Below are 23032 nucleotides of genomic sequence, written 5' to 3'. Positions count from 1 at the left end.
AAGTGTTCTCATTTCAAGGCCACTCATTTCACTCTTCCTCTGACCTAAATGTTACAAGTGAAAGTCAAGTAAAAACATTTCAGGTCCCTGAGACCGCTGCCTGCATTATGGAGATAAAGGAAATAGGAGACAGGAGAAAATAGGCTAAACTCCAGAGTCTCATGGCGTCTCTAGCAGTCATTTTGGGCATGGTGTCCATCCCAAATGCGATTGCTCTGTAAAGGTGCTGACCATGACTCAGAATTGAGTGATGGTCAAAACATAGGGCAGGCAGTCAGTTCTCCATCCCAAGGGGAAGGGTGCCTATTAGTGAAATGTCTGTTTGACAGAAGCCCACTGTTGGCTCTTCCACAAGCCTAGGAGAAGCTTGGATATCCAGGTTCTGTTTCTAAAGCTCTCACTAATTTGCTGTATCACTGGTTCAAGGTATATGACATCAGCTATCTGGGTTTTTTAACAGCAGGTTATCCACCTCTCAGAAACATGGAAGCATTTTTAAAACTCTTCTGAGGAAGCCTTGCTGAAAATTTAGCATACTAGAGACCAAGCCAAATTCATACCTATGTAATAAAAAAAATAACATTCACAATAGTGTTGCTAGAAGAACAATGTGAAGTTTACAAGTTCATACCTATGTAATAAAAAAAATAACATTCACAAAAGTGTTGCTAGAAGAACAATGTGAAGTTTACAAGCCAAGGTCCTGCAAAAGGCTGAGAAAAAAATGCTGTGGCCAAAGTACTTGAAACATGCACCTCACTAGGAAACACAGTGTCATGGTTTAAAACCACCTCACTCCCCAAAAATGAGGGATGGCTCTGCTTGGCTGAAAGCATCCACCTGTACAAGGACTAATGCTACCTCCCTCTTGCCTTAATGGAAACCCTGGGGACTGAGAGGGCACTGGATAATGCATTGACCAGCACTGTATGAGCACCCAGCCTGGTATCAACCACTCTGCTACACCAGCTGCTCCTCCCCTCCTCAGGCCCTGCATTTTCAAGGCAAAGCTTCCCAAAGCCACTTTGCTGCACTTTCAGTGGGGATCTAGTGCAGCCCCCAGGAGACAGGGCATGGAGGAGAAAGGGAGAGAAAAAGAGCAAGCAAGAATGAATCTCATTAAACAGAGTGAGGCATCCCTCTCAGTCTCTCATCATGTTCAGGCCTGATTGGAAGTGCAACCGCACTTGGAGGGAGGGAAAGCCCCCTCCCTTGGGACAATCCAGAGGCTCTTGCACAAACTTAATTTCAAGCTCCATTGAAGATGGTATTTGGTTTGGTTTGGGTGTTTTTTGGTTTGTTTTTTTGTTGGTTTTTTGTTGTTGTTGTTGTTGTTGTTGTTGGTTTGTTTGTTTGTTTGTTTGTTTGTTTTGGGCATTTTGTTTTGTGGGGTTTTTTTCTTTGGTTGGGGTTTTTTTGATTGGTTGGTTGGTTTTTTTAATGCATTCAACCTAATTTCCCAGGGAGCTGTGTGAAAATGAGAAAGGCAGACCTTTGACTGTGAATCCAGCCCAGTGCCTGGTTCTTACAGATCCAGTCTCATATTGTTTTCCTCCATCACTGCCCTCAATAAATCTCTGCACAAAGGTTGCTAAAATTCCTCCCACCTCCCTTTCACACTTCAGTGGAGACAGTTACAAGATTTTTTTTTTGCATTTAAGCAATCCAATTCATTTTTAATTCAAAACACACCCCAGTTTCCACAGCTCTGTTTAAAACAGGAGCACTGTGACCTTGAAAAGGCTCAGACCTGCTGGCACCATGAAGTTTCTGACCAGTACTTTGCTCTTCCTGGCTTGCTTGCTTTCTGGTGAGGAAAAGCCTCGTGATTGGGTTTATGATCCACTCATTCCAGTGCTCGTGGTTGAAGCGGAAGGAGAGGAACTGTATTTGGTTTGGAAGGCTCCTGAGGGAGACACACCTGGAGATTCAGCTCTCCGAGCCCACACAGAAACACATTCCGGCTGGCTCCTCTGCAGACAGCTGATCTGCCTAGCTGTGTTTAGTTTTCCAGTCTGGAGAACAAATATGCACACAGGTGAAAATACAGATTAGGTTCCATCTGACCTCATTCTTCTGCCCAAGAACTGGCACAGGGTGGCAATTTTTACAACTAAGCCCTGACTGCAAGGAAATTGCAGAGCCACTGAATTGGGGGAGCTCTAATGGTCCAGCTGCTCCCCTCTCTAAGAGAGAGGGAGGCACACATGCTTTGTCCAAATTCTTCCTCCATTGACATTTCCTACTGTGACCCAAGGAGGGATTGAGAAACATAAAGCACTACTGGCCCTGAAACAATTGCCATCTGCAGCCCCAGGTCATACCATGAAAATCTTGATTCCTTTCTTTGTTTCTCAGCTGATGCAGAGATTAATTCTTTCCTGTCCTTGGCATTGTACTTGCTGGAACTATCAGCAGAACAGCGAGTGTTGCTTTGTTTTATGGAGGGGAAGGCAAGCAGGGTGGGTTGCTGTCATTGTAGAGGGAATGGCACAAGAAGAATGCAAACAGTAGATGTAGGTGTACAAAAAAAGCAACCTTGTGGCAGCAGCATTGCGTGGATTTCAGTAAAGCAAGACTTTGCCCGGGGAAAAGAAAAGTTCTCTACATTTTTTATTTAAAAACCCAATTAAGTTAAAATTAAATGTGAAATTATGACAATTTGCATCCAGGCCTTAAGCAATCCGCTTTAATTGAATAATGGCCTGTTCTGCTCAGGAGAATGACTGAGATCAAGTTTCCCATAGATGTGTCTCATACATCTCAGTCCAACTCTAAAGCCAGAGTACTTCCAACTCCTCATAAAAGTGATATCACTCTCTCCCCCATCTTCTTGCTATGCCATCCCATTTGGAAGGCAAACAGCAGCACACAGAATCACAGAACAGGTGAGACTGGAAGGGACCACTGGTGACCATCTGGTCCAACCCTCTCGCTCAAGCAGGGTCCCTAGAGTACGTTCCTCAGGACTGTGTCCAGACAGCTTTAGAATCTCTCCCGGGAAAGAGGTTGGCAGTCTGTCTGGGCAGCCTGTCCAGTGCTCAGTGCTGTGCCTGGTCTGGGCCAGCACTCATGGGCTGGGCTGCTGGGCCAGTGCATGCCTTGGAGCGGGATGCGGAACTCAGGGAGCCTGATGCTGAGCTCATGGAGCCTGCTCCCCCTCACAGATTTCCTTCTAATCTTCTCCCCACTGCAAACACGGCTAACGCCAACTCTTCTTTGAAGCCGTGTAGGAATTTAATGTCTATAAAATGTCTTTTCCTCTCCTGCATTTAATCAAAAGCAGGCACAAAAATGACTGACAGCACAATATAGGCCCCATCTTTTTTTTTTTTTTAAGCAGCCAGAGAAGAGAGAGGCATAAAAGCTGAAATTTTTCAGGGCAGCATGGCCATGGCAGGAGGCCTCTCGCAGCGGCCAGGTTGCTGTGATCCCTTTAGGCACTGGCTGAGATGTATCCATTCCACAGAATCACCAAATCAAATCAGTTTAGAAAAGACTTCTGACTCTTTTCTATAGTCCAGCCTACGACCGAACGCGACCATGGCAACTAGCCCATGGCACTGAGGGCCACGCCCGGTCTTTCCTTACACACCTCCAGGGACGGAGACTCCACCACCTCCCTGGGCAGTCAATTGCAATGTCTAAATTTCCATTCATCTCTCCCTGACCAGTGTAATAGCCAACTTAAAGTGGAGACAGTAGTCGGGTTTTCACCGACGAGACGACACGGGGGGCAGTTCAGCAGCCACCCCATCCTTCTCCCTCCTCGCCCACAGCGGCGGTCGCTGAGGGAGGGGGAGATGACTACATCTCCCAGCATGCCGGGCGGCAGCACCGCCCGCCCGCCCTCCCTGCCCCGCCGTGCATTCTGGGAGCTGTAGTCTCGCCCGAAGGCGGGCGGGGGAGGGCGGGCGCTGCGCCTGTGCCACAGCGAGCCCGTGCCGCTGCCCCGGGGCTCCGAGCGGGCTGGCTCTGGCTCGGCCGGCTCCTCCCTTCCTCCAGCCCACCGGGCTCAGCTCGCACCGGGAAGGGGAGGTCTGGCTCTCGGCGTCCTGATGAAGCCCAGCTAGGGGAGCACGCTGTCGCCTCCGAAAGTTGGAGGAGAAGAAGGAGGGGGAGGAGGAGGAGGAGGAGGAGGTCTGCACAGCGATGTAGCCCAGAGCGTGGAACGGCAGCCCCTGGAAGGCACTTCAGCTCCTCACCGCCCTGATCCTGGAGCATGGGCTAAAAACTATGTTCCTCTCCCGTATGGAAAATCATTGTTTCCTGCTGTTTGTGTTTGTCTTCCAAGCAATATTTATCCTGATCCTCTACCGAGGCGGACCTTCGCGTGTGTTTCGCGGGTTTGCAGAGTCGCCTCAGGTGGTGGTGGATTACTCGAAGCCCCACGATGTGTACACAAACCTCAGCTTGTTCACCCGGGCTCCCAATGAAGACACCATGCCCTACTGCTCAGCGCAGTCCCCAGTCCTGGGTAGGTATGAACCTCGAAAAACCATGGAAAGGTGGTTTGAAAGAACCTCCTTCATAACCCTGAACGTGTCATAAATGTAAGTTGTATCTTCTTCAAACTTTGAAACAGGTGTGCTGATGTACTTACACTGACAAAATTCTCTCCTCTTAACAACTTGTGTTGTTTTTATTGCTTGTGCAAGGAAAAGTATTTTACTGGCTTACAGATTTCCAATACTGAGAATTTGGTTACACAGATGTCAAGATTGTAGAGCAAGAGTGAAAACAGTGCATGGTGATAATATCAAGTTAGTAATGCTTTTTTGGTTTTTTTCTTGGCAGTCTGTGTAAAATGACCCAACAGTTCAGAAACTGCATAATATTGACCTCTGACTTTAACTCCTGGATTCTTTGTCTTAGCCTGATATCAAATCTGTAGTTCAATATAAATTGATTAAGTTGACTTCAAATCAGCTTAAGGAGGATGTATGAGGATGGCACCTTGCTCTTCATGGTGATCTTCTAGTCTATGACTGTTACACATCCTTTAGGCTTAGAAACTTCTGTGTTAGACTTAAAAGTCTGGTCAGAGGTTAATTTGCATTCACAGTAGGGCCAAACCAGAGCTGATCTAAGAAGCAGCATTCATCCAGTTGTTGCAGTACTAAAGCAGTTGAGAAATTTTAAGTCAGTACAAAGTGAAACCAGGTGTATAAAGCGGATGTGTTTCTAGTAGAGTGGTGGTGCTGCTCAGGCAATAGTGAATCCCTTTGACTCAGCCAGCCATGAATGGATTCAGTTCCATCAGCATGCACTTAGAGCTGGTTTGGGGCCATCACCTTCTTAGAGTACTGTGTAGTAAGTTACTCTTGTCAGGTTTGTCCATAGTGCACAGGCTTCTGCATGTCTAAATGTTATCTACACCTAGCCCCTAGCCTTGGACTGCTGTTCTAGGAAAGCTGATCACTGCACATGGAGCCCATTAAGAGCAAATGGTTGGCCGTGGTTCACGTGGAAGTTCTGTGGGAAGCCATTGCTCTTGTGTCAAGTTGCTTACTTAGGTTGGGGAGCTCTGCTGGGACCCTTTGGATGAGCCTGCTCAGGCTGCAATCTTTGTAATGATGCTTGCTCTTTTGAGATGTTTCCTTCCTTCCTCTGTTGCTTGCAGTTAAATTAAGTACACACAGTATGTATGATAGCTTTGGGTGTGTGTTTCAGCATTTCCCTCAGAAATAGCTCTACTAACTCCTGAAATCCTGGTAGCACAGAGCCTTTTTGCACAGGTGCTGGGTGTCATGGTCTCAGTGCACTGCAGCCCATTCAGTTCTGGGAAGCAACAATTCCTTGTTTCAGGCTGAATTGTTTTATTTGAAAAAGCACAGCAGAAACATGACTGCACCTAACTTGTGTCTGCTACTGATGAAAATCCTCTCTCCTAAGAGTCAAATGAGACAGCTTTAGTGTCAAAAAGAAAGAACCAAACAATTCTGTAGCTTGCCTGCAAACCATCAGATAAGTAAAAGTAGTGACGTATATGGAGGAGGCGGATGCAGAGTAAAATTACTCTAATCTGTGCTCTTAGAGCTGGGAAATCTTTGTAAGAACTCCTTTTCTGCCCGTCACTGAGAGTGCTGAGAAGAGGGGATGGTCCTGCAGGCGGTACTTCAGAGCTAAAATGGAAACATGATGTTAGTCACATACAGAAACAACAGCAAGTTGTCTGGGAGGAAAAAAAAGCCAACCATGAGGCAAAGTAACTGTGTAAGTTTTGCTGTATAAAAATACTGAGCTGAGCATATGAACCATCGATGAAGTGAAACACAAGTAATTTGGAGCACTGATACAAATTCAGCTTAAGGTCTCTGCTACTGCTTAACTTTTACTCAGTGGTATTTCCCTGTAAATATAGGATGTAAATTATTCCTTCTATCACTGCATGCCAGCCTCTTCTGGGTGTTTTGCTTTTTTCTTAGCTGAGAAGCATGCTATTTTGTGAGGGAGTTGTCCCTTGTTTTATACGTGATGGAGCATATGAATTGAGATATAAATACTTTATAAATGTCTTGAATAGTTGTTGCCATCATCTCTCATGAGACTGATGCTTCTTGGAAGCATTATATTGCAGAGAGCAATGCCTTTTAATATTAATTTCATAAACTCTATTAAATGAGATTTCAAATCAATTCTTGAGGACTCAGCCTCCTGCTCAGAGCTGGTAATAAGTCACTGTGCCCACTCTAAAGTGTGTTAAAGTACCTGGAAGGATTCCAAATGGCTTAAATGGTTTCTGCATCAGGGCTTTTATGAAGTGCAGCACTTCTTCCATTTATATATGTAGTAGATCATTTTGATAACTATTTGAATGTTGATCAGCTTGCAGCTCATCTGTCTATTTCCTGTCTCCTGAATCTGCAGCAACTTGCTTCTTCCAGGGCTGTGAAGAAAGAATTAAAGTGTAATTGCTAATCATCTCTGCCTTAGAGGAATTAGACTCCTGCTGACTAGTGATGCTTTTAAGTACCTAGTGGTGTCCACTGAACGTTTTGTGACCAACAACTTGAAAAGCATTGCAGGTATTCAGTGTCTTCACTAATATAGTCAATAAATTACTTGAGTTCCCTCAGAGGTTAAAGTTTCTACACAAATAATCCATTGCCTGTTTCTTCCTCTTCTATTTTTAGAAAAAGTGAAGTGCTTATATGCCAGGGTTATACTTTGTTAAACATAACTAAATAGCTTTTAAATTCAAAATCTGACTTTCTCACATTGCATGCAAGATGTCTTGCTTCGGTTCATCTTTTCCTCTCATGAGGAAAAAGTTTGGTGCTGGAAGATTTGTCTTTATTGTATTATTTCTGGTTTGGTTTAAAGAGGTACCTTCCTTCGTACATGGTACATGCTGAACAAGTTGGTTTGGCCCTCAAGGACTTTAATAGTTGAAAGTTCTGTCTGTAAGTTTGCTGGTTATAATTTGCTCATGCTGTGGAAGGATTTTTTCCAAGCCCTTCTTATAGTAGTTACTGCCTTTCACTCCCATCTGTCATAACCTTTTCATGAGCAGGACCATCTGTTGTATTAAGTAGCTCCTGCTATGTTTTCTAATGCTGCCAGAGTTTCTTCTCTTGGATTGAAAGAGAAATAAAAAAGTGCTAACACTGAGATTTATTTTCAGGTGCCATTGAGGCAGCCTTGTATTCTATCATTAGCAACTGATGCTTAAATGAAAGCTGTTGGTCTAATTTTTTATTTCTTTTCCCATGTGCTGGTAGAATTACAGAAATATGACTCTGGTAATGTTATGTGTGGTGCTGCAGTATCTGAGTGCAGCATTCACCCATGCTACTGTTCCTGTTTGTTCATCTTGTGTAAGTTCTGGTTATTCTGATTGGGCTTGGTAATGACAGCTGCAAACTCTGAGTTCAGAGGTCCTGGAGTTACTTTCATAAGGTGGGATAGATATGGTCAAAGTCAATAGGATTCCTCATAGGTAAATATGTTGCCCAGGGAGTGAAGCAAGCAGAGAGTGTGCTGTCAGTGGCACCAGCTGACAGCACAGGGATTTGTGAGACCTAACTGTACACTGAAGTTTCATATTTATTAAACGCCCTCTGTGTGATGGTGCAGGCACAGAAACATCTTTGGAACCATGGAAAAATTTGCCATGGAAAAATTGCTTGGACACTTCGGAGTGTTGATTCTGTGCCCTGCCTCAACAGGGATCCTGTGCTTCCTAGTATGTGTTAAGATAGTTTTTTCCTCCTTTTCCAAGGCTGTGCTTTGGCAGTTTTATTTATCCCTCTTTGGTCCAGCATGCAAGTGCTCTGTTCACATTTGGGATTTAATTGGATTAGATTGCATTAGCCTTTTGTTAGTTGGACGGCAGGGAGACATGAGAGCCAGGATGTAGCTTGTAGCCAAGGAGTGTAGGGCAGCCAGAGGTTTTGGGGATGTAAGTCACACTGAATTTTTTTTCCTTCCCTTGGCATATTCCAGATTGAGTTTCTGAGCTCATTTGTTTGATGTGTGGAGTCAGGCAGCATAGGAGAACACAATATCTTGAAAACCCTGGAAAATGCAAATGTTACACTCCTGAATGGTATGCTTGGGTATGGAAGGAGAGAACAGGAGTGAAGCTGTTCACAGTATCCTACTCATACCCTTACATCCAAATTAAGATCTCATTTTTTCTGGAATTTAAAGATTGTTGCTGCAGAATCTTACTCTGCAATACAAAGTCCCAATTGTTTTATAGAAAACAAAACCTTGCCTTTGTGGGAGAATAAAAGGGGTTAATTCCCCTTCTTATTTTTCTTTAGAGCAATAATCTATAGTTGAAATCCCTGAATATAATACTTCTTTAGCAAGCTCCACTTGTCATCAAATCAGTGGTTAATGGTGCCTTAGGTTGAAAGATCTGATAATCAGCAAGTGCATTAATCTAAACAGCAACATAAACTACAGGTTGATAACATTGTTGGACTGAAATGTGGGAGTCTTAACAGTGGAAAGGGAAACTGCATGCACAGAGGTAGGAAATACATCATGAAATGTTCACTGGAGATGTGACCTAGGTTCATAGCCCACACAATGATTCTCTGAAGAACCACTCTTCTGTTTTGGGTACAAATATATGGCAATGTACTCTGCTTTCTTGCTGCGGGTAATGCAGTGAAAATCAAATTCTCCAGTATTTTAAATAGTTGGAGAAGGACTGAAAAGTGATGTTTAAGAGTCAGCTATTGCAAAATCTTGCTGACAAGCAAAAGTCAGGCTTTCTTTTTAAAAACAAACCAACAAACAGAAACCAATGAACAAAACCCACGCAGCAGGATTCTGACCAGACATTTTTGACAGCATGAGAAATGGGATCAGTGGCTCTTCAGACTGACCTTCAGGAAATGCCATTTGTGTGTTCCTTGAGGAAGGAGAGGAGACACTTAGCAAATACAGGTTTGCCCATCAGAAATGTCAGGTGTACCAACTTCCTCATAGTAGCAGTGTTCCCTGGTTCAGAATGGACACTTAGAATTTTATGGCAAATTTAGTCCTTAAGTCTTGTTACTGCTCTAAAAACCCTGCAACCAACCCAAAACCAATGAATCAACCAAACTCCAAAACCCCAAACCCCCAAAACCAGTGGAGGGATGTTGCTTCTTTCTGTGTCAGTTAAACAGGATGTGGGTGTGGGCAGGCTCAATTTTTTGTTTGTTTTTGTTAGAATTGTAGCACAGATTTGAATATAGGATGGACTGAAAGAAGCATATGCTGGACTCACTTGCTTATTTAGTCTTAAAACACACCTGTACCTTCTCCTGCTCAAATGAAAGTTCCTAAACACCAGGCTTAAATATTTGCTTTCTCTCTCTCATGCTTTGTTATCAGAAGGTTTTTGAGAGAATTATTTATTTCAGTGTTTAAGAGGGAGTCTCACTTAGAAGATACTGAAAAAGTGATTTAGGACAGCCATAGTGTTAATTATCAGCTTGGAAAGAAAAGAAAATCTTGTTTATAGCTATTAAAAAAAAAAAAAAAAACACCACCAACTACAAACTTGCCTTGCAGACTTTTGGTGAAAAAAACCCATTTTGCCTTCGGTAACATGGCCTGCAAAGAATTTTTTAATAGAACTGTCATTTGAAATTGCCAGCTTCTAATTATGATTTGGGTGAAAGTTTTTTCCTAGTTCATTTAAGCATTGGATGGTAATCTTGTTCTGCATCTGTGTATTATTTTCTTAAAAGTTCACAGTTGTAGAAAACCATTAAGACACACTGATTTGTGTATAAATACAAGTCTTATGCTACTTCTGGAAGTTTTTCTCAGTACCCAGGAGGACAGGCGTTTAGACAATTGTAGAATTTGTTTATTTATATTGTAACAATGAGGTTTGTGTTAAAATGGGTATTGACACTTTATATGCATTCTTTTTCACTTATGACTTGTCAGGATTTTTCCATCTGAAGAATTCATGTAAAAATGCAGATTTTTTTTAATTAGGCAAAAACTCTTGAAGATATCCAGTATATTTTGTATTTTAAAATGAGGTGCTGAGTAGAACAACAACCATGTATAGTTTCTTTTGCTATCCTGTGCCTGTTCCTGAAAATATAACATCTTTCTTCTTTCTCAGTTCTGTCATCTGCTTCTCCCAGATTTTGAAGTACTGCCTGCTTATCAAAGTGTATAAAATGAAATAATATAGCAAATTCAGCTATTGTGGCATGTGATTGTAATATCAAATTAAACTTGAAATGCTTTTAAAGGTAGAGCTGACATTTTCTAAAGCATTTCTATTCATCCAGGCTTCAAACTGTTTCTCCCCTGACCTGCTGAATATCCACTTGCACATCTTTGTCCTTGAATCTCTTCAGAAAGAGGCTTAAAGAAATTTTCCAAATGGGTAGCAAAAGCAGATGTGTCTGTTCATCTTGAATAATTTTCTACGCTGTTTCTTTCAGTGAATCCATTTACTCAAGGATCTCATCTAAGCAACACAAGGCTGTAGTAGCAGGCAGTCCCAGGGAGAAGCAGCTGTGCAGCAGCCCAGTGAGACCTGCTGGCCGTGCCAGGGCTCGGGGTGCCTGGCAGGTAGTTTGTCCTCCTGGTGCTGAGCTGGCCAGCAGGCAGCAGTGAAATTTATCACAGAGCCACATCTGCATGAGTGTTGTTAACTCTTCTCTGGTGGGGCTGCTGTCTGAAGGAGCAAACATGGCTGGGTGGTCTGAAAAAAGATGGAGAAACATCACTGATCTTACTTACTCTTTTTCTGTCTCTCCTTACAGTTGGTCCATTAACCATCACCTTCAAGGTGCTCCCTAGTGAAAGGATGATCATAAAAAGAAATCCTTTTGTTCAGTCTGGTGGCCACTACAAGCCACCTCACTGCTTTGCCCGCTACAAATCCGCCATCCTCGTGGCCTACAGGAACCAGGAGAAGTGCCTCCACCATCTTCTCTACTACATCCATCCCTTCCTGCAGCGCCAGCAGCTCAGCTACACTATCTACCTGATCCAACAGGTAACTCCAAGTCAGATCTGCCTGCTGGGAAGCTCAGCTACACCACTTAAGGGCTGGGTTCTGAAGAAGAAATGTGACTCTTCTGATGTGGAAATACTGTTTTATGCATGGGCTGAGAGGAGGTCAGATAGCTGTCCTGCCTCCATGACTGCTAATGATTGAAATACTGTACCACTTTTAATTGGTTCTGTCGTGGTTTTGGTTTTTTTTTCCTGGGGGTATAAATTTGTCACTAAGTGGTTGTGCTGGTTTGAAAGTAAACCAGCGGGAGTAATGAACCCCCAGACAATCACCTTGAGAAAGATTTCAGATTGGAATTACAACTTAATAGAAAGATTACAATAAATACATTAATACAAAAACATTGGCTTAAAGTGACAGCCTGTCCCCCTGTTGGTCAGGATGGTGGTCACAGCCTGATTAAGTGATGGCTGCAGTGTTGAAAACGGTGGTCCTGTAGAAGGTCTGTTCCTCCTCTGGTTCCCTCGAGCAGTGATGGTGTCCCAAATCCCCAAATTGAGATTCTATGTGGTCAGGTTCAGGTGGTACCTCCCAGGGCAGGGACTTTCACAATGGAATGATGTAGTCCTATGAGGGACAGAATATTTTTGGAGTCCTTGGTGGTTGTTGACAGGTGTTCTGCTAGTTCCATTGAGTTCATGATGGCCCCTTAGCAGAGACCCTTCAGGATGGCTGCTTCACCAGCAGGTGAAGGTACCACAGCTGAGTGTGAAGAGAAAGAAACACTATCCTGCCTCACAGGGCTGCCTCTTTTTCCCTTGTGTAACACCCAGCTGTAGCCTGAGGGGTGGCTGTGCGCTGGCAGCTGCTGCAAACAACCCTTCTTTAAGAGTTTGTCCAAAAATGATGTAGTGGAAAGTAGAATACAGTTTGGTTACACCCCACAGTAGCACTTTCCTTTTGTAACCCAGGACAGTTGTAACTTTTGTTTTCCTCTTTTTGAGATTTGCATGTGGTTTGTCTGTAGCTTCAGTGTGACTACTAAGCAAAACGTGGAGACTGAATGCTGAAGTGGAGCTGGATATTTTTAGTCTGTGTCAAATACATACATGTGGCTTGGCAGGGTAGTCTGTGCAGGTCTAGCAGCATTTTGTACCTGACATGGACTGGTGTTGCAAAAGATCAGTGGCAAGGGAGCAAGTTTTGGATTCATCAGTTAAAACAAATAGTTTACTGGGAGGGCAAAGAAGCTTTTTTGTTTGACCAAGATCTTTTTCTGATTTGTAAGTTTTAGTAAACAGTAGTCAGGGCAAAAGTGTTGCTGTACAAATGTTTACCTGAGGATTGGCTTATGGATGGATCTCTTGAAAGGTGCCAAGAGTGCAAGGCCCCTGACACAGCAAAGCTGACAATTGCTAAGAATGTTGTGAAGAGGGTGGGTGACATTTTCAAAGCTGGAAGCATGGAATTTGCAGCCAGTATTGATTCATTCATTTGAATAAGGCTTTTTGGCTAAAATAAATTTTAACTGAGCTATCTAACAACATCTGTGTGGTTTTGGTGAAGAAATGTAGGTTTTCTTTTCCAGGTAGGGACTGGTTCATTTAACCGAGCAAAGCTGCTTAATGTTGGTGTCCGGGAAGCCATGAAGGATGAAGAGTGGGACTGCCTTGTCCTGCATGATATTGACCTGGTGCCTGAGAATGATTATAACCTGTACATTTGTGATGAATATTATCCCAAGCACATGGCCAGTGCCATGGATAAGTTTCAGTACACGTAAGTGCCTCCATTTGCTTTCTGTGGATATATTCCAGTTCGTTCACTTCCTGTTAGAAAGTATGGGTGGGAACAGTGAAAGACACAATCTTTATGAGGTTTTCTGTGTGTTAGTTTTGCAGCAGTTACTTCCTAGAAAAGGATATTTTTGACCCAAGCGTGCAGTCTTGAATGTTTCCTTGCCTGTAGTTCCCTGTTCCACAGTTAGCTCAGCTTGGCAAATGACTGGCAGGTTTCTGTTTGACTTTCCTTCAAGAAAAGAAATGTAAGATGGGAATATTGGATCAGGTGGAATATGATGTGGTAGGATACAGGTACTTTAAACTCATCCAAGATAGAGTTTTGAAACCAGCTTTACTTTGGTCAGTTTTGGGGGGAGGTGTTGGGAAACAATGAGGGGAATGGAACATGATGGGAATTACACTGGGTTTACTGTTTTGGGGTTTGGCATTGTCATGAGAGTGCCTGCAAGTATGCAATTAATGTATGTGTGACTTGGATCACACTGTTAGTTGTGGAGGACAGGCATTAGCCTTCAATAGTGAACTCTGGTTTTTGGTGGCTGAGTTTTTTAGGAGTTTTTTTGGGGGGTGGTGTTTGTTTGCCTGTTTGTTTTCTCTTTTAGTCTGCCATACAAGTCCTTTTTTGGGGGCGTGTCTGCTCTGACTCCAGAACATTACATGAAGATGAATGGGTTTCCCAACACCTACTGGGGCGATGGTGGTGAAAATGATGACATTGCTACAAGGTACCAATGCACAGGACAGGCTTGAAATGGATCTCAGCTGGCAAGTGAAGCACAGCAGCACCCTAGGAAAGGAACCAACAACATTGTTCCTTAATGTGCTTGCAGTACCATTATAATCCCAAATGCTGTTGGTATTGGGAATGCTTAATGTCAGAAAATGGCCAGAACCTAGGAATCCAATTACTTTGTGCTGGGAAAATGAAGCTTTCTCATTTCTGGGGAGCAGAATGTTATTTCACATCCTTGTGCCTTCAGTGCAAGGGGTTATAACCACTTGTAGCTGACAAGTGCCTCCACTGATGTTCACAGCCCCAAGGGAGGGAAGGAATCTGCAAGCTTGAGGAATAAGAAGGTGCTCAGCTAATTCTCAGACAGCTGGGAATTTAAGTTGAGTGCATTTAGGCTGCTCCAAGTGTTACCTAATCACTGATACCTGGGATTAAGGAGCACAAGGAATTCTATCTTTTGTCTGCAGTGCTGGGTGATGGAGGAGCCTGTGTACCAGTGTGAGTCAGTGACAGCAAGAGTTGATGGTTTTTCTTGTACTTTGGTTGCCATGGCAGCAGCATTCTATAGATGAGTTTAGTTCCAGGTGCTCTGCCTAATGTGAATTCAAGTACAGAATCATGGCTGCAGCTTCTTTATTCAGCTTTGGAATTGCACTGTGCACCTTTATGATCCAGCACTGAGGCAGACTCATGGGGAGTTTATAAAACTAAACTGACCATGGAAGCCTTTGTTATTTTTGTCTTGTATAACGTGACAAGTTACAGGGTTGTTTTTTTTTTCAAAGCAGTATTCATCTGGGAATTGAAAGCCAAATTTTCTGATATAGAATTCCTCCTTTGCCTTTCAAAGAAAGCCAACTAAAAGGTTGTATGGTTGTTTAGAGAGTCAGCATTTATGAAAGGAATAGAATGCCTGGAAAATAGATCTTTATATCAAGTACTACAATGCTGGGTCTATTCAGCAGATGCTTAGGCATCTAATTTGGTTTTTGGTAGCCAGGGTAGAGTCATGCCAGTTATGCATAGGAGTGCACTCCTTTGAAGAGAATCCTGGAAGGCAAGTGAATTATATAGCTCCCAGAATAGCCCTTTCTGGAAAGGAATTAGAGCCTGTGTTTTCAGAGAAAACTTACACTAATGATTAGCAATGTTTTGGCCCAGAGATTCATGGGTGCTCTGGACAATGCCTGTTAATGATTTATTCACATTCTGAAGTCTCAGCCTGCAGAAGTTAGGAATGAACTGGCTGTTCTTCAGTGACCAGCTGGGATCTGGATTTTGGGAGGTGCTCAAGCACTTCTTACCATGTGGCAAAAAAATTAATGAATCTTTTTTTTGACATTTCAATGTCCAGCTTTAAAAAATTCTTTGCAAAGATGATTTTTTTTCTGGGATATTGCTTATTAAAAAGCAGAGTTAATGAAAAAAACTGCCAGCTGCTACTCATGGTCGCCAGACTGCAGTGCTCTCTAATACAAGTTGTAGCAAATACCAGAAGAAAACGCTATTCTAATTGGAGCCACTCATGTGTTAACATTTTCAACTACAGGAAAGTCTCTTGGACTCTTCTTAACAGTAAATGAATGTATTAACAATTCAGTTTTAGTCTTATTTGCAATGCAAAAAAATGTAACAGCAAAGCTAGTTTAGTGTTCTTGCTTTTTTGTCTCTTTATGGTTGAATGTACCATAAGCTTATGTTCAGAAAACAAGAAACTGTCTAAAACTCCATGTGAAATAATGGAACTATAACACTGTCAGTGAAGTGTAATAGTCATCTGATGGCTCTAGCCTAACAAATATTTTCAATTCTGTAGCCTTTCAGCTTCATAACATTCCTGCTGTATCAGATCCCAATGGAACGCAGTCAAATGCTGCAAACATGCCAGTTAGATAACCTCAACTGAGCAAACATTCATTCTTACATTCACAGGAATTTTCTCTGCCTAAGGGCTGTCCTGTGATAACAGAGGTTTGGTAGCCCTAGAACTATTGAAGGCACTTTTTTTTTGCAAAGTTACATAGGTGCTATCAGCAGTGGGCTGTGAGTTGCTTGAAAGTCGCCCAAAATGCTGGGCTTAGAAGCTCTGTTCTGGAATTCTGAGCCTTCAGTTCATCTTCTCTTATCTAACTGTACTGCAGCTGAGTTTACATATGTTTGTCTGGTGCCTGGATTTATCCCTAATCTTTTATGAACCAGTCTGATCAGGCCATCTGAATGAATGGCACTTCTCGAAGAACAGAGAGGCTTAATCTGGTTTTGAAACTGAGGACTGGCTTCCTTTCAGAAACTGCAAGTTTGAGGTCTTTTTTTTTTTCTTTTCCCTTAAAGTTTAGGTGATGGACCTCTAGGCAGCAAAAGCTTCGCTCTTAGCAGGAAGTGGAATAATGCTCATTGTCAGACTCAGAGGAACTGTTCTTGAATGCTCTGTCTGTTGTAGTTCATTCCCTGCTTGCTCTAATCCCCTTGTGCCCTGTCAAAGTGCACTGCAGCTGGGAGCTTTCTAGCCCAAGCCTGGCCTATAGCCCGCTAGAGAAGGTCATGTGGCCTGTGCTGCTTCTGCACTTTGTTTTTATTGCATTAGCACTGAAAATCATCTCTGACCATAACCCTGGAAGTGGCACCTCTATGCCCAAGCAAACACTTTTGTATGTTGTTTTACAGGATTCACTTGGCAGGAATGAAAATAGTCCGGACATCCCCTCACCTTGGCCGCTACCGAGTGATGGACTACAATGAAGAGACAGAGATCCCAGATCCTTGGAGGAGGTACCTGGTGGGGCTGGGGGCTACTCTGGGCCTTGGGGCAGCTTGGCTCTTGCTGTCATCTTCCCCAGCACTGGCTACATATGCCTCATGTCACTGCTGCTTTTTCTGCTTTAGGAAGGCTATTTAAAAGCAGCCCCCAATCCGTTTCAACTGAATCATTCAGCTCCTGTCTTCACATTTGAAGGGTTTCTCCTAGTTTCCTGCCTTTTCTTCCTATTGTGAAGGACACATGCCAGCTAGGAAGCTAACACATAGATTTAAACATTAAATTATACAGGGAGTAAAACTTAAAGAAAAAAATACGGCCTGTCTTATAAATTGGGAGATTTCAGTTTAAAGGGGCACTGTGTTACAAGTTCCCAATATTAAAAGCTTGCTGTTCAGTCTGTGTGGAGTTACAACGTGCCATTAAAATAGTGGAAAGCAATATTCTAGTTTGAAGACATGAGAAAGGTGCTATGAGAGACTTTATCAAAGACTGTTTTATATAGAAGAGCTGGAGGAGGGTGTTGGGTCAAGTGTGGTGGAGGCTTCTCATACCGGCAGTGCAGATCTCTCTGTATCATCTCAAAACTCAGGTTTCCATAACAACCCTGTCAAAAACCTACCTACAGCAGCCTGTGTACACCGTGGCTGCAAACTTCTGCCTTGCACTCCCAGGTCTCTCTAAGCTGCTGACAGCTTCTTGGTTTTCAGAGACTCTAGCTGCCACCTCGCTGGTCTCCCTCTCTGATCAGGATCCAGTTCCAGTTGTCATCCTTCTTTGGAATACTCAGTGTGAACTCACTCTAATCTGTTCAGTCTGTATTGTGGGAAGAATTGGCTCAGGGCTTTTTTGCCCTCTGGAAGATTCTTTCTTCTGCAGCTTCAGCTGCAAATGTTACCTTCTTTCTTCTAACTGCAGGTCTTCTTCCTCCCCCAGGCCTCCTTCCCAACACAACACCAGAAAAACATGGAAAGCTGACGGAATGAATACATTACAGTTCAGGCTCCTTTCCAGGACCAAGCATCCTCTTTATACCAAGATCACTGTGGACATTGGATATGTTCCCCCATTTTCTTAAGAGACTGAAAACAAAAGCAGAGGTTGGGTGCCAGAGGGGCATTCAGCCAATCTCTCCCATTTTCCTGTGGCAACTGCCCCACATGAGATTAACCCTTTTGCCTTCCACTTTTCTTCAAACTGTTTCAGATTTAGAAGAGGCTCCAGAAACAGGATATGACAGCTACTAAACAGTCAGTGGCTTACTGTAAAAATAGTCCAAGTCACTGTAAAACTGACTCCTGAGCCATGTCTGTGACAGTAAGCCAATCCAAGCTTTCTGGAACCTTTGTTCAGTAGCTGGATAGCTCTGTCCTGCTGTGTACTTAAGTGTTAATTGGGATGCAAGCCATTCTGTCAGATTGGCCTCTGACAGGTTGTATTTTGAGAAGGTGTTGAAGCCATTTACAGTTCTATAAATATCTTTTGTGAATTTGAGTAAAATAAATGGAGTTATGTGTTTGGCTTAAGAGTTTTATAGAATACTGAATAAGAGTATAATAAAAGAGAAAGTTGCCCTGAAACCCGACAAACCAGAGTTTAAATCCCTGATTTTCTTTTTTTTTCTGACCTGAACCACCACTGTTGCAATAGCTTTATTGTAACTGCAAGTAATGCAGACTGAGTGGGACCTGAGGCTGTCACCTAGTACTAACCTCCTGCTCAGAGCAGGGAAATTAATCTACTACTACAGCTGTTGCTCAGACATTATGTATCATTCAGGGCTGAGCTGTCCTCAATATAAAATACTTGTGAGAAATTAAATACTAGTTTTTCCTTGAGGTCAAACATGTCAACAGTGGAGCTGAGACCCTGGCAGGAAAACATTTGTACTTACCTGACTGTGAGACTGACACAGTCAGCCCAAACCTTTGCCCTTGCTGTAAACTAACTTTCTCTGCCTACTCAGTCTGTAGCACTGTCTGCCAGGTCCGGTTATTTTGAGAGTGTGACACAGGGTATTTTGGCTTGTTACTTGAAGATGCAAAACCTCCTTCATCACTGAAAAGCTGCATCCATGCCACTATACTTACAAACATTTAGTTTCACTCTTCTCCACAACTGGAATAATGTCCTAAAAGAAACTGTCCCAAGCCTGCCTTCACACCAACAAGTAAAGACAGTTAAATACAATGCAGTGAGTCCAGTGCTGTAATCAAGACTTCTGCCCAAATCCAGCAGCACAGTGGAACAGCTGGTTATCCACAGCCTTGCACCTGTTTCTTAAGCAAGACTCACAGATGACAATGGCCTGGGTCACACTCTGCTAACAGTGTGGCTATAGCATTAAAATATGTGGAGTGGAATTTCTCCCCCTCCAACAGAGCTGGCCACTGCCTTTCCTTCCCCATCCCCGGAGAGCAACAGGGATCCTGCTGCAGAATGAGACTGATCACTGCCACAGGACATGGCAGCAGTCCCTCAGCAGGGGACGCTGTGGTGTGAAGGACGAGACACTCTGGAGTTCAGTGGACTGCATTTATTGAGAAATTTGTAACATCTCCTTACCCATTACAATTACTGCTCTTCTCACACGTAAGCAGTTTTTCCTTAGGCCAGAAAAAATTAACTTTTCTCATCAAGTTTGTAGTTCTTGAAGAATTATTGTGCTTTTAATGAGACCAAAAATAACTTTAGAAAGACTAGCAAAACAAAATATTTTTTCAGGGACTTGGTTCAAGTCCTCGGACCAGCCCAAACAAGGACACATTTTCTAATGTCCCAGCAAAAAGTGCATAGAAGAACACGAGGACCTGTCCCTTGGGTCAGTCCGTAACTCCAGTCCTCACAGAAGGAAACTCTCAACCACCCAATGAGATGCTGTGAAGGAGCACTTTACTTGCTCCTATGCTACTGAAGGACTCTTCCAAGCAGGTGCTGGAAGTCATCTGCTCTAACAGCAGCCACAAAGGAGATCTGTTGCCATTTCCTATAACCTGGTAGGTGCTGGCCCCTATGAGACCTTGGGCTGCACACTGAAGTCCACCGTGATGTTGATGTACAGTGGGTTGTGTTCCACAGAGAGCAGTTGATAGGAACAGGAATTCAGCCCATCTGTCTTCCATGTTCTAGAGACCTGGCGGAGAAGCTTCATCCTGAGGATAAAGAGGAGAAAAACCTTCACTGACATGCACAGAAGTCTTGAGCTTTTTCCCCAATGGCAGTAAATTTGGAAGCAAAGCTACTGCTACTTTTTATTTACTAGAAATACAAAGTTGTTCCTGTTTTCAGCACAATCTCATATGGGGAGAAAAATCCTTTGGCTCAATCTCTGAAATCATGCTTTAATCATACCTATGGAAGTGTAATTTTGGAAGTTTCTATGGAACACCACCCAGTCAGTTCTAGGAAGATCTCACCTAGAGAAAACAGCTGCCAGCTGTGAACAGTGTTGTCACAGGGGTGTCCCCCAGAGCCTCTGGGTACCACAAGAAGCCTGTTTGGCCTGGAGCAAAGAACTTGTCCCCCAGGTGCCTGGCTCAGCCACAGACCATGACAATACAGGGCAGAAACCTATTCCTGACCCACCTCTCTCGATTCTCCTCATTACCATGGTCACGGTTGTGGAAGATCATCGTGTACCTGGCCACATCAGCAGGCGGCCTCACCACTTTCATCTTCTGCATCTCAACCCTGCAAGAAGCAATAAGAAGTGTTGTGAGGAAGACAACACCTGTAAGCCAGCTGTTAATGAAAAAAAACCCAACAGCTGGAAACTTCATCTTTTGTAGATGCTGTGAATGCAAATACAGAGTGGTAAGAGCTAATCTGCATCTCTTCCAACCCATTTTGCCAGAGAAATGAGGCTCAGAGTTGCATTCCTGGAGAACAGGTCTGGGGGGGTGACAGATACACCTTTCCTTTGAACAGAAGCAGGTAACTACTTCCAGTAGAGATGTAGAGCTTTAAGCACACATTATAAAACAGAGTATATTTATATCAATATTGACTGGACTACTCTGCACTGCCCTGTAGCAAGTTTCCACATGTTCTGCAACAAGTTCATCTTAACTCCTGCAATAAAACCCTTATACTTGATAGTTCTCCAAAAATAAATTAAAAGCTTGTTTTCTTTTTTAGTAGCTGTCAGACAGCTGCAAAACTTTTATTTGTTCACATTAAGCAAATTTCTCTGAGAACAATGCCAGAAGCAATGAGCCCCTATGCACGGATTTAAATATCTGACATCAGGCGCTTAAGTTGGAGCTTCTGACCTTACACATGTCTGTGGAGCACAGCTTTGTCCTGACAGCAGAAAGAAAGAAACTTTATGACAAGGGAGTTAAGGAATAGTCCATCTTTTTGCTAGTCACTCATCAGCTGAAAGAAAAATAGGAAACCAAGATTTGAGAAAACTGAGCCCCTTACGGATTTCCATGACTTTGTAGCAATAAATTATCAAACAACTACAACAAATGATCTGAAGAATCTCTGTGATACACGCTTTAGGAGGGGGCCCAAAAGAAACCATCACCTTTGTTCCAGAGGCAGATCAGCAGAATGTGAGAGTCCCCGGCCCCGAGTTCTGAGAGCACCGAAGGGATGCTGCCATCTGCTGACTTCCCTCGGGAAGGTTCCAAGGATCTCTGCACAACAGCCCACCAGACAGCAAGCTTGCCATTACCTACCCCTGCAAACTCGGTCACCAGGCCAGCCCAAGGCAGGCACAAGCAAAGTCCGGCTGCAGAGCACACACTGGGTCGGGACTTGGTTTCCCCACCAAGACCTCAAGAGCTGCAAAGTTACAAAGTGCCACACAAAAACATCACTTGTTTCCAACCCCTTGCAAACATCATAGAGACCCACAGTAAATCCTGCTGTCCTGCTGCTTCTCTACTGCCCAAGGGAATATCTGAAAGAATATTGCCCATGGGAAGCCAGGGAATAAAATAGCACCAAGCCACCCCCTGAACTATAAAAGTCAGCTCCCAGGAGGTCACAGAGAAGTTGGTGCATCTAGCCAGGAGTAAGAAAGAAAAAATAGTTGTGGTTAAGGGACAGAAACCCATACCTGCAGCAGACCTTTCCAATTTCTTCAGGTAGAGCTGACCAATCTGCTGAACTGACACCGAGAAACACTTTTCATTTGCAAGTTCCTAACTTGTAACATACTTAATCCCCTCTATATTTCCATAACATCACCAGGGATATAAATTTTATGTCCCCGAAATGTTTGCATATTTAAGCAACTGAAAAGGATAAGAACTTAAAAATGCCAGAGTATAAACCGAGTTACAAACTGATAGGCTCTGCCAGCAGAGCTTGTAGAGTTGTGGGTTCTTATCTGCTGTTTGCTTGTGGTTTTTTCTCCATTTACTAATAGCAATGCAGGAATAGAGGTATATTCCTAGGCAAAGAGCAAAAGTTCAACATAAAAGTTTGGTAGACTTCTTTGTCCCACTAAACTTCTCCAGCCAACAGGTTTCTCCTACGTTGACAGGCACATCTGCAAAATGAGTTTTCACAAGAGCAAAGGGCATATGCATGTATATGTAGCCTTTCTAAAATTCAAGTTATTTTCTATCTTCACTATAATCAACACTATACAAATACAAACTAAGCCCTGCTTGGATTAAATCCAGTAGTCAATGAATGCAAAACACCCAGTCCTACCAAAACACTCCCACATTCTAGCAAAGCACTGGAACTCCATACATTTGTGCATCTCTGGCAAACCACACTCCAGACTTCAATTATAACTGCTTTCCAAGCAAGAATACAAATACTGTGTGTCTGAGACAAAACCAAACCAGACCAACCAAATAACTTAACCCACACCCAGCCTGTGCTGTGCTAAAAGTGCTGTGAGGAAGAGGATTAGGCATTGGACATACCTAACCCTTACAAAGAGGAAACTGCTGACAGAACTGCATCTTGGACTTCACATCTCCACTGCAATACTGTTCAAAGCTTTTCTGAATGAAGGCCCCTGGGGTGTTTTGCTCTTGGAGGCTTAATGCAAAGTTGGGCCAATTTTTAAAATTTCTTAAAACTAGTTCCTCATTGTTTACCTGATTCGAAGGTCATCATCTTCTCCACCCCAACCCCAGTAGTTGTTAGAGAATCCATTCACTTTGGAAAACTGATCTCTTGTAAGAGCAGTTACACCTCCAAAATATCCCCGGTACCGTAACCTAGACATACAAGAAGAGAGAATGAAAAATTAAAAGTCAAATTCTATCAACAGTGAAAAAACATCATGCTGATAACTCCAGATCTAGACTTGTCTTTCACAGAGTTAAGGGTGCATA

The 23032-nt window shown here is 43.2% G+C and overlaps 2 protein-coding genes across 5 annotated transcripts in view; one reads left to right on the top strand and one right to left on the bottom strand.

The window, feature by feature from the left end:
• The first annotated feature begins 557 nt into the window (after positions 1-557).
• LOC129135084 (beta-1,4-galactosyltransferase 3-like) lies at positions 558-18313 on the top strand. The gene is made up of 6 exons (XM_054654971.2): positions 558-4477; positions 11238-11473; positions 13023-13213; positions 13839-13961; positions 16634-16738; positions 17661-18313. The coding sequence occupies exons 1-6, from the start codon at positions 4237-4239 to the stop codon at positions 17800-17802; spliced, it is 1038 nt and encodes a 345-aa protein (XP_054510946.2). The 5' UTR covers positions 558-4236; the 3' UTR covers positions 17803-18313.
• A 932-nt stretch (positions 18314-19245) lies between these two features.
• Positions 19246-23032, bottom strand: part of B4GALT4 (beta-1,4-galactosyltransferase 4) — a 28093-nt gene continuing 24306 nt past the window's right edge. For all 4 annotated transcript variants that reach the window (XM_054654837.2, XM_077174280.1, XM_077174283.1 and 1 more), the window contains 3 exons: positions 22793-22915; positions 20310-20414; positions 19246-19876 (listed from right to left, as the gene is read on the bottom strand). In XM_054654837.2, coding sequence (XP_054510812.2) covers positions 19735-19876; positions 20310-20414; positions 22793-22915 — 370 coding nt within the window. In that variant the 3' untranslated portion in view covers positions 19246-19734. The remainder of the gene's footprint in view (positions 19877-20309; positions 20415-22792; positions 22916-23032) is intronic.

Source organism: Agelaius phoeniceus, chromosome 2 (genome assembly GCF_051311805.1).
Source record: "Agelaius phoeniceus isolate bAgePho1 chromosome 2, bAgePho1.hap1, whole genome shotgun sequence".
In the NCBI taxonomy this organism is placed as follows: Eukaryota; Metazoa; Chordata; class Aves; order Passeriformes; family Icteridae; genus Agelaius; species Agelaius phoeniceus.
Note: the sequence above shows the minus strand (reverse complement) of the source record. Positions and strands in the feature narration are given on the sequence as shown.

What these genes read in the sequence shown, in the direction of transcription:
- LOC129135084 (XM_054654971.2), top strand. Translation starts at nt 4,237, where the DNA reads ATGTTCCTCTCCCGTATGGAAAATCATTGTTTCCTGCTGTTTGTGTTT. An exon ending in AGCGCAGTCCCCAGTCCTGG is followed by an intron (nt 4,478 to 11,237) that starts GTAGGTATGAAC and finishes CTCTCCTTACAG; the next exon opens with TTGGTCCATTAACCATCACC. An exon ending in ATGGATAAGTTTCAGTACAC is followed by an intron (nt 13,214 to 13,838) that starts GTAAGTGCCTCC and finishes TTTCTCTTTTAG; the next exon opens with TCTGCCATACAAGTCCTTTT.